The 12,187-nt window shown below is 35.6% G+C and overlaps 1 protein-coding gene across 2 annotated transcripts in view; it reads left to right on the top strand.

Annotated features, from left to right (window-relative positions):
- The first annotated feature begins 971 nt into the window (after positions 1 to 971).
- The window catches only part of LOC106667012 (neuroglian-like), a 29,105-nt gene continuing 17,889 nt past the window's right edge, over positions 972 to 12,187 (top strand). For both annotated transcript variants that reach the window (XM_024228662.1, XM_014394603.2), the window contains exon 1: positions 972 to 1,060. In XM_024228662.1, coding sequence (XP_024084430.1) covers positions 1,009 to 1,060 — 52 coding nt within the window. In that variant the 5' untranslated portion in view covers positions 972 to 1,008. The remainder of the gene's footprint in view (positions 1,061 to 12,187) is intronic.

Below are 12,187 nucleotides of genomic sequence, written 5' to 3' on the forward strand. Positions count from 1 at the left end.
ATGTACAAACACATTACACTATGTGTCGCACTTAATTGGATGGTTCATTTCTTGGGCTCATATAGTGAGCGTGTAGGCCACTCAATGTGAGAATTGTGTTTGAGCCGGCAGGGAGCATGTGTCCCCTGTATTTTTGAAAAAACAGGGCTTTTTTTATTGTATAAAGTATTTACACATGTTTTATTTAGTATACTCTTTTGTGTATAGTGAGAGTGAATGTATTTATTAGTGTGAATATGTTGTGAGAGAGGGTTGATATTGGAAATATTGAGCACCCTCTCAACATCCAATTAGATAAGTTGCATAAAGGTGGCAGAGTAATATCGAGTACTTGAGTGAATGTATGTAAATAGGAAAGTGTGTATTTAAGAGAGTGAGATGGTTTGGACCTAAAAACAATTTCATTGGGTGCTGAAATGCCCTATTTAGTATACTCTTTTGTGTATAGTAAGAGTGAATGTATTTATTAGTGTGAATAGGTTGTGCGAGAGGGTTTTTTTTTTTTTTTGCCTTGGTTTTCACCATTAGCGCAAAGTCCAGTGCGAGAGGGTTGATATTGGAAATATTGAGCACTCCAACATCAAATCATTATTGAAATTTAAACAATTCTATTTCTATATTTGTTTTGAATTTACGCGAATTTCGGACTCAATAGAAAAAAAGAGCCAAATGTCAAGACCCCTAAAACTTCAAAGGAAAAAAGACAATTTTCGTCCTTTACAAGTAATTCCTTCAACAATAACTTTTAACATTGCAAAATCGTACATTTTTCTTCACCCAATTATTTATTTACACTATTTGTTACTGGCTGATTTATTTCATTAGTACAATTTTTAAATAAAGACGACGAAAGATAGATTGATAGATTTCAAAGTTGGAAACAGAAGACAGTGGAGTGGGAAGCCGGCAACTCAGCAGCTACCAGCCCCCACTGCATCGTACCCGTAGTTCAGCAATCAGTTTCAGTAGTCCTGAAGTACTCTTCCTGGGCGGAAGATTGGAAATCAAATGGACCCCAATTCGCCTTTTCGAATCGCCGTACTGATCATAGTGACCACAGGTGCTTATTATCTCTTTATTTAATTTTATTTTTATGCACAATTTTCTGCCTAATTTAAAGTGGCTAAATCCAAGTTTGCACATGACATTTGCGTTGTTCGATTTTTTAAAATAATTTAAAAAGCTTTCTTATTGAACAGTGTCAGCAGCAGGATATAAGATATTAACGTAATGCAAAACTTTTTTTAAATTAAAAATTTGGCTTTTTCGTGTAAAACTTCTCAAACACCATTGCGCTCAAATTAAACCCTGTGTAATTAATGTAGTTTAGTTATAAAGTTTACTCAATATTAATCTAGTTAATCTCATTTCTTTCTATTAGTTTGGTGCTTTACGAGTTCATATATTTTATTTCATAGGACCCAATTCAACCAATGAACATAGGATGAGCTTATTTTTTATTTTCTGAAGAGTTTTCATTTCTGGAATGTTCACTGAATTCTCATTCAAATTTGTTATAAATTTTATAAATGTATGTGTGGTGATGAGTGACCGTTAGTCGAAGATTATTCAGAAATCGTGAGATGCGGTTGTAGGTTTCAGAAAGAAAAAAAACAATTACACAGAAAACAAACACTTTGAGTGAGTAGAAATACTTTGAATATAAAAAATATATTTTGCATTGTATAAATTCAATTTTTTCCACATCCTACATGTTTTTGTTAAATTTAATCAATGTTTGTAAATCCCAGACCCTGAAGATGATCGCAATAAAGATCGAAACGTTGGCACGATAAAGAAAATGTTTTTCTGAAACCTACATCACACCAGACCGCAGATTTCTGAATAATTTTATAAATGTACTTTTCTATTCGTTGTATATTTTGTATTATATTATTTTATAGTAAACCAAGTAAATTTGTAAACTGTTACTTTTTTACATTTTGTTGATTAGAAAAAAGCTTGTGGCTGTCCGTTAAATAAATAAATAAATCTGTGCAAGCGGTTTTAGATGAAGTGAAGAGTGCGGCAGTTTTCAAAGAGAAACAAATAGCGACCGTGACTCAGATGTGGCGGCTGTAAATTGCTGTTCATTCGTTGTTTCCTTTCTTCAGACTCATTTTACCTAGGAGACGAGAATTTCAGCCGCTAAATAGACATCCAATCCACCTCGATCGTATATGTACTTGATCCTAACATCCTTTAGTATGTCATTATTGAGGAGGTACCCTTAGAATTTAGAATTAGGATTATTTTACCAGCAGGTGGATTGCTTCGACGTATTTGCGGGCAAGTCGATGAATCTTGAAATAAAAATACTGTAGATTTATTTTCATTTACTACCTCAATTAAAAAATTAATAATGATACAATTTTTATGTAATTTATACGTTTTGGCTGAAACACTTACAGTATGCAAAAAATTATTTTATAATAAATAATGATAATAGGAAGTGTGGTGGTTAGTGACCGTTAATCGATGATTATTCAAAAATCGTGAGATGCAGTCTGGTGTGATGTAAGTTTCAGAAAAACATTTTCATTATCATGCCAACGTTTCGATCTTGAGGAGGTACCCTTAGAATTTAGAATTAGGATATTTTACCAGCAGGTGGATTGCTTCGACGTATTTGTCGGCAAGTCGATGAATCTTGAAATAAAAATACTGTAGATTTATTTTCATTTACTACCTTAATTAAAAAATTAATAATGATACAATTTTATGTAATTTATACGTTTTGGCTGAAACACTTACAGTATGCAAAAAATTATTTTATAATAAATAATGATAATAGTAAGTGTGGTGATTAGTGACCGTTAANGCCTGGGATTTACAAACATTGTTTAAATTTAACAAATACATGTAGGATGTGGAAAAAAGTGAATTTATACAATGCAAAATATATTTTTTATATTCCAATGTTTGTAAATCCCAGGCCCTGAAGATGATCTCAATAAAGATCGAAACGTTGGCACGATAGTGAAAATGTTTTTCTGAAACCTGCATCACACCAGACCGCATCTCACGATTTCTGAATGATAATAGTAAGTCTTAATATTATGTACCCCACTTACAAAAAACAACCTCATGATTTCACCATTATTAAATTATAATTACTGTTCGAAAATCCAACTTTATTTTAATAATTAATTTTCTATCATAATTGAGACAATTTTTGATTTTTGACAAAAGATTAAGATTTCCTCTTGAGGTTTGCGGGGTCTTATCGATTGTTTTCATCTATCTATTCTCGCTGTTTTGGTCTATCAGACGCGTTTTGGTTTCTCGTCATCCTCAGTGGTGGAATGTATGATAGAAGTCTAAACGCATCTATCAGTTTAAAATGATCGCTGGAAACGGTGAAACTGTAAATGGTTTTCATCGGGTTAATCAAAACCAACGGAAAAAGTAACGAAATATTTTTATTGTGAGATTTTCTCTCTTGTTTTGTAGTTTTATCGACCAGCTTATGCAGACAATGTTCACTTAGTTATCAGGGATGTGGTCAAATAAAATATTTTTAATTTTAAATCTTCACCTAGCTTTCGTAACTTTATTGTACCTTCTTCAGGGCTCTACAACAGGATATATTATACATTTTTAATTTTGGCCAATCAATATATGTAAAAACATGACATACATTTTTGTACTTACTGATTTTTAGTCAGAAGTAAATATACTTTAAATGTTTTATTTTCATGCTAACACTGAAAAAAAATTTCTCAGTGAAGAAGAAAAATAAAGTGAGAAAAAAAGGTTGCAGTGTTAGCATGAAAATAAAACAATTCAAGTTTATTTACTTCTGACTAAAAATCAGTAAGTACAAAAATGTATGTCATGTTCTTACATATTTTGATTGGCCAAAATTAAAAATGTATAATGTATTCTTTTGTAGAAGCCGAAGAAGGTACAATAAAGTTACGAAAGCTAGGCGAAGTTTAAAATTAAAAATATTTTCTTTGACCACATCCCTGATAACAAAGTGAACATTTTCTCTATCGTTTTCTGGGGGTGCTGAACCTGTAGTTTCCGATCGTTTTCATCTGCCTAGCCCCGCCGTTTTGAGCTGGGCGACGCGTTTGGTTTCTCGCCATCTTCAGGGGTTGGTTAAGGGAACACTGGAAACTACGAAACTCTAAAAGATTTTCAGCTACTAATCGAAACCAACGAAAAAATAGGTAACGCAATATTTTTATCATGAGATTTCCGGGGTGATAAACCTGTAGTTTGCTAGTTTCCTATTGTTTTTCATCTCCTTGCTGTTCTGATCTGTCAGACGACTTCGGCTTCTCGCCATCTTTAGGGTGGGCTAATGGATTAGAAAAACGCATCCGACAGATTAAAAGAATCTGTGAGTTGGTCGTTCCCCAGCATTTTCATTTGGAAACATGTGCTTTCTTTTGGCTTCTTTTAAGGGTTCCTCCACTGCGATCTAAATAGGTCTAATGTGGAACTTTCCTTGGCGCCTCTTAGTGGATCTCAGTGATTGGTTAGTCGCGATTTGGCTTCTCGACATCTTCAGTGGTTTATGGATGATAACGAGAAGTCCAAGGCGAGCATTGTTCAGAAAAAATCTAATCAATTAAAATCCTAATTTTCGAGCAGTTTGGTTTGGTGGATACGGTCGATGAAATGGGCCATGTGCAACTATTTTTGAGGCCTTGAGTTACAATACTAGTTTCTATTCCCTAATGCAGGCCAATTTTCCTTGATGGATGCATTTCCTCGAAATGTCCGCAAAGAATTAAATGTTTCGCTTGAAGCAGCTTCATCTCTAATTCCACCAAACGAATAGGAAGTCTTGAGTGTTGTTCGTCCAAATAAAATGAGAGATCGTCGCATTCCCAGTAATCACTGCCGTTTCTAAATTTCTAGGACAGCATAAAGAGACGAAGAAACGAGTTTCGCAAAAAAAACAACTCCTAATTAATAAAACGACTTTTTATTGGGTTGTTCCACATGAAATGTCCGATTTCTACAGTTTCAGAAATTCAGAGAGGATATAGCGGTTTTCTGTTGTTTACACATTATAATTAAGCCAGGAACACACTTACCCGATGCAACGCTATGCGACACTACCCAACGCCTTGCCACGTTTTGGTAGGGTGAGCACATCTATACGACGTCAAGCGCGCGCCACGTACAGTCACACAGCGTATCACAAATCAGTATCACAATCGCAACGCCTCTTTTGTTCTTAATGCATTAGTTTGAGCAAAACCGTGTAATAAATTGTTAGTTAAATTTAATTCTTTTAAATTTAAGTTTAAATTTTCTTCCTAACCATAACCATCATAATGAAATAATTTTTATAAAACCTCATGAATTTTGGTCCCGTTTAATTTGATACATGACATTAAAATAGGAATGTTGTAATTGATATAGCGACAAAATTACATGTACTTAGTTTGAAATAAACTACAAAAAATATGATTGTCCTGTTCTGACGCTATTTGACGAAAATGGTGTAATTATATGAGCAAAACCGTGTATTAAATTGTTAGTTAAATTCATTATATCAAAAAATGGTATTCCTGTGTTTTGATCAACTTTATACCAAACTTTATTTAGAAATCGTGAGATGCGGTCTAGTGTGAGGTAGGTTTCAGAAAAACATTTTCTTTATCGTGTCAACGATTCGTTCTTTATTCAGATCATCTTCAGGGCCTGGGATTTAAACAATTACAATTACATTTTGGATGTTTGAGTCGACACCTTATACAAAAATGTCTTTTCTATACCGACATCCTTCCCCACCCCTTCAAAATCCAACGTATATAAACACAAAATAGCAAAATCTCACTGGCACTCTCGACACGACACGCAAGAATGGCACAATTACACAGAAGACAAACACTTTGAGTGAGTAGAAATACTTTGATTGAATATATAAAAAATATATTTTGCATTGTATAAATTCACTTTTCCACATCCAAAATGTAATTGTTATATGTAAACAATGTTTGTAAATCCCAGGCCCTGAAGATGATCTCAATAAAGATCGAAACGTTGGCACGATAAAGAAAATGTTTTTCTGAAACCTACATCACACCAGACCGCATCTCACGATTTCTAAATAAATATCTTTTAACGGTCACTAATCACCACACATTTATACCAAACCATTAAAATTAATTTTTTTAAAATAAAAACTAATGAATTTTTGATCTCGCTTAATTTGGTTTATATTAAAATAAGTATGTTGTAATTAATATAACGACAATAATATATGTAGTTTAAAAAAGGATGAGTGTCCGGTTCTTTTGTCTTCGACTGTACTTGATGCTATTCGACGAAAATCTGGACAGTGGGGATTGCATAGCATGGAGTAGGGTGAGTAGGGTAGCGTTGTTTAGCATAGGGCAGATGTGCACATGTGCAGTGTAATACAAACTTATGGAAAATTGGACTTTGGATTTGCGTCGGGTAGCATCGAGTCCGTCGATTGTGTTCCCGGCTTTAAGCAGTTACTAATCCCCCACTTTTGTTTATAGTGATGAGCAGCTCCCCAATCCATTATACACTTTTTAGTATACTTCCAAATATGAACATGGAAACGTTCTGTCGGACAGCCTTAGCGTACTATCAGCAGTCATATGAAAGACCCATTGATCACATCACTCAAGCACGGATTGATGGAATTAGACAAGAGTATGAACGTATTTTTATGGGTAAAAGGCCATAGCTATAACAAATACAAAAATCAAGTTGATGTTCTAGCAAAAGAACCTGCCGACTCAGGAATAATAAAATCATGGGTAACAGCTTCCGACATAGTGGCACACCTCAATATATATATTAGCAAGAAATGGCAAAAGGAGTACAATTCATCCAAGACAGTAAAAAGAAAAGTACATGCGAGTATCCAGCCATTAATCCCACACAAACCATGGTTTAATACGGTCAATGGGCTAAGAAAACTTTTCACTTCCATCTGCAGGCTTCGCCTGAACCATAATCGTCTATTGTATCATTTATATAAGATCGGTATTAAAGATAGCCCTGTTTGCGGATGTAATAATGGCTCTTTGGCGGACCAGGATCACATCTTTTTATCCTGCCCTCTAACCACAAAATACAGAGATCAATTGTTTTCTGCGATTTTACAGTGAGGCTTGTTCTTACCTGCTAACAGCAGTAAAATTTTGAGTAATATAAACCACCCCCTTATCAGAAATGGTATATACAATTTCGTTGTGGCTAATGGTTTAGTTATTTAATCACGGAGATTGGAGGGATGTATGTCTCTCCCACAATATTCACCATTGATATGGCAGATGTGAAAACACAAGGCCAAAAAAAAAAAAAAAATGAACATGGAAACGCGATTTTCGTGTAATATTCCTTTACGAGTTTAAACTCGGTCGTTCGGCTGTAGGTAACAAAAGTAAGGCGTTTGAGAATGGGAGTGTAAATGAACGGACCATTCGCCGTTGGTTTGCTAAGTTTTCGGAAGGGGATGCCGAATTGGAAAACGAGCCTCGCGGAAGACCTTCAACTTTAATTGTCAACGATGTCTTTAAGCTTCAAGTAAAAGTAAACACTGTCAATCAGTCAGAGGACTCGCAGCACAAACAAATGCAAGTACAGCTACCGTGACACGATAATTAAGGAACAGAGGAAAACTCAAAAAGATCTATGGGTCCCTTATGAGCTCACTGAACGACAGCAGTTACATGGCCTTGAGACATGTGTTTCATGGCTCGCCAGGCAAAACCCGAGCCTTTTCTTGAAAGAATAATCACATGCGATGTAAAATGGATTGCATATGAAAATCAGCGTCGGTCAGAGCAGGTTAAACATCGACGAAAGACCAGGACAAATGCCAAAACCAAATTTACACCCAAAAACATTGATGTGACCGTATGGTGGTCCATGGCTGGAATTAATTAATCATTGCGTAGAGGTGAGACCATTAATTACATCGTACTGCAAGGAAATTGACGAAATGCATAAAAAATTACTCAAAAAACCTGGATCGGTAAATCGGAAAGGTCATAATATCCTCCTCCCCGACAACGCCAGGCCCCATGTTTCAAAACATACTGTAAACAAATTGAAAGAGCTTGGCTATGGTTCTTCAGCATCCACCTTATTCACCAGACTTGTCCCCAATCTTTTCACCTGATTAGGAATTGTGACAACTACGACAAAGGCGAATTTTTTGAAAATGATGTTCAAGTCGAAAATGCGTTTTCAGATTTTGTTTCATTTCGAAGCTCAGAATTCTTCAGTTCCGGCATAAAAAAGTTGGTCACTCCTTGGAAAATTGTGTAGAAAGTCAAGGACATATTACTTCTAATAAAATGATTTTATTTTTATATAGTATTTTACCTTTTCATGTGAAACGACCCAATATTAGTATTATTTCTGCGAATTTAAAACGCGAACGAAGTGCTTGTGAAAGTAATTTCATTTTTATACTGATGATACTCAGCTTTACATTCAATGTCCAACAAGTCTCTGAAACTATCTCTCTGCTCAACAGTGATCTTCATTTTCTCAACCAATGGACAAGAAATAACGACATTATTTTAAACTCTAACAAATCCCAGTCCTTATTAATTTCCTTCTCATATCTTTAGCTTCCGTATTTATTTATTTTTATTTTATTTTATTTTTTTTTATTTTTTTTTTATTTTTTTATTTTTTTTTTTACTTGGTAGANCTAAAGATCTCCGTGGCCATTTCATTTGTCGTCGAGAATCCAATCCGATTACACGACATTTGAAAAATGGCAAAAAGGAGGGAAAATTCAAAAGGTGCGATTGAGATGGGAAGTTGGTGTCCGAATGGATCGAGGTCACGATAGCTCAAGTGATAGAGCAGCGGCGTATCAAGCCGAAGATCGTGGGTTCGAATCCCGCTCGTGCCATAGACTTTTTTATCTCAACTAAAAACCTTAATTAATTATAATATATTAATTGGTCAAGCGGACCACGAAATTAGTGAATTTAATATCTAGAATGTTTTCGCCGACTGGGCTTCCCTTGGGGGCTTAAACCGGAAACCAGTACCGGCCTATTGTTCGTAAATCCCTAGCTAACTGTGCATTCGGATAAAAAAATTCCAAAATAAAACGGATATTTACGACGTAATTTGCAAAAATTGTTGCTATGGAAGGAATGAAGGTGACATTGCCAGGAAGGATCCGGCCACCCAGATAGTGTTCTGCTGAAACTGGCTGCCCCCATTCATTCCAAGAGGGACTGAAAAATGCCTGATTTTTATTTCTTTTTGGTATACACGCCGTCCGAAAATCAATGTTTTTTACAAAATAGCTTTGGCACTATGTATCGATGATCACGTAGTTTCATCGATCATTTTGAAAAAGTCCTTTTATTTTTTCAATGGAAACATTTCAGTTGATATAAAAAATTGGTTTGGTTTTAAACTCGTACAACGTGTAATTAGTCCTCTTCTAATTGTTTCCTTCTAGTTCTAAAATAAAGTAAGACGGTTTATTATCTCATGTTAGTCTCTCAACAAGGGTTCCAGAGGGTAAGAAAAAAAGTTCAGATAGTTGACTAATGATTGACATCCAATTTAAAAAAAAACATGATTTATAATCCGATTTGTTCCAGGCCGGCGAATATATTATTCTGATCTTTTTTCCCCTAATCACTTTATAATTAAACGAACCATTTAATAGGTTAATTGGTTTTGAAAATTATGAAGCTGATATATGTGTGACAGTTAATCAGATGAAATTTTGTCTCGCTGTCTTTCTGGCAACTTTCTGGCTATGCTAGTTATAAAAACTGATATCCTTCTTTAAAATAAAATAAACTATAACTCATCAGTTAGTTTTAACCATTATGTTAAATATGTTATAATTATTAAGTAAGTAATCATAAAACCAAAATTAATTTTTTATGTGCATACACAAAGGAATACTGTACATTATATGTATTTACAACGCAATATTTCGCATAACCAATTTCGTCATCCAGGAGATCTTTAATAACCCTAATAGTAAAACCACACAAATCCCCTAGACCCTATCTTCTTATATAATAATAAGCCTCCTTCCTATTATATCCAAAATCTGTGTACTACTCCTTAAATGACTAATTCCCATATTCCAGTCTGAAAACCAATTCCCAACCATTAATTTGGATTCCGAGTCCTCCATTATGTGGAATATGTAGCTGCAGAGTAGTCGATAAATATCCTCTGCTCTAAAAAGCAAACGATGTTGCTCATCCGTATTTCTGGAAGTTACGGAAGCATTCGACCGACTGTGACACCCTGGCCTCCTGTACAAGTTAAAAACGTACCTCCCTCACACCTACTATCTCATCCAAATGTCCTTCCTCTTGATCGATGGTTTAAAGTGAGAATCGGCACCGATTTTTCCCCATCAGGCCAATCAAAGCTGGCAATCCACAAGGAAGTATCCTAGGTGCAATACTATACACCATCTACAGTGCTGATATACCTGCTAATATACATCGAAAAACACAACTCACAACCTATCTAAATATTCAATACTATCCTAGCGACAGAAGCAATCCAACAACACCTGAAACTGGTGCACTCGGTGGCGGATCAAGTTAAACGAGAAAAACGAACAAGTCACGTTTACAGTAAAACGACAGACCTGCCCACCAGTGCACACAAACAACAAGGTAATATCTCAATCCAACCAAGTCCACTGCCTTAAGCTTTACTTCTTATATAGAGACCACATTAAATTTAAAAAGACAAGAACTTAACTAAAGATATGGACTATTAAGACCGTGGAACCAACAGTAAGCATACAATTCATTTCATTCACTAATTTCGTGGTCCGCTTGACCAATTAATATATTACAATTAATTAAGGTTTTTAGTTGAGATAAAAAAGTCAATGGCACGAGCGGGATTCGAACCCACGATCTTTGGCTTGATACGCCGCTGCTGTACCACTTGAGCTATCGTGACCTCGATCCACTCGGACACCAATTCCTATCGCCTCTTCCTATCTAGTCGAAGATCGTGGGTTCGAATCCCGCTTGTGCCATTGACTTTTTTATCTCAACTAAAAACCTTAATTAATTGTACTAAGGATACGTAATAATCACTCAACAGACTGATTTTTATTTACGGAGTGGACTTGGGGCTGGCCAAATCTCAACATCCAAAGAATCCAATCTTTCCAAGTCTAATGTTCTCTACTCTTGACGCTCCCTTCTATGTCACCATTCAAATGATCCATAAAGATTTTAAAATTCCATTCGTGAAGGGTTTGATCCGAACAGGCTTCTTCAATTTTAACCCTAAAGTAGCCCTCCACTTGAACTCACTTTCGACCATATTTTTGGAAGCATTCAACCATATGTGACACCCCGGCCTCCTGCAAAAGTTAATATATATCCTCCCTCACACCTACTATCTCATCCTGAGTACTTCCTCTCGGGTCGACGGTTTACAGTGAGAATCGACACCGATTTTTCCCCATCACGCCAATCAAAGCTGGCGATCCACAATGAAGTATCCTAGGCCCAATACTATACACCATCTACACTGCTAATATACCTGCTAATATACATCGAAACACACAGCTCACAACTTATCTAAATATTCCAATACTATCCTAGCCACAGAAGCAATCCAACAACACCTGAAACTGGTGGCGATCAGGTTGAACGAGAAAAATAACAAGTAACACTAAAACGCCAAACATGCTGACCAGAGCACATAAACAAGGTAATATCTCAATCCAACCAAGTCCACTTTCTTGAGCTTTACTAACATAACATACTTATATAGAGCCTGCATTAAATTTAAAAAGACAAGAACTTAACTAAAGATATGGTCTACTCAGACCGTGGAACCAAAATTAACAGTAAGCATACGTAATAATCACTCATCAGACCGATTATTATTTACGGAATGGACTTAGGGCTAGGCCAAATCTCCAGCATCGAAAGAATCCAACCTTTTCAAGTCTAACGTTCTCTACTCTTGACGCTTCCTTCTATGGCACCATTCGAATAATCCATAAAAATTTTAAATTCCCATTCGTGAAGGGTTTGATCCGAACACGCTTCTTCAATTTTAACCCTAACACACTTCCTTGCGAATGCCAGCTTTGATTGGCTTGATGCGTAAATAATCGGAGCCGATTCTATATTTGTAACACGCTGAGGTACATATACCTAGGTACCTTTTTAAATGCCAATCAAACCATACCTTCAAAATT

This window comes from Cimex lectularius, unplaced genomic scaffold (genome assembly GCF_000648675.2).
Source record: "Cimex lectularius strain Harlan isolate CLEC.00 unplaced genomic scaffold, Clec_2.1 scaffold226, whole genome shotgun sequence".
NCBI classification, from domain to species: domain Eukaryota; kingdom Metazoa; phylum Arthropoda; class Insecta; order Hemiptera; family Cimicidae; genus Cimex; species Cimex lectularius.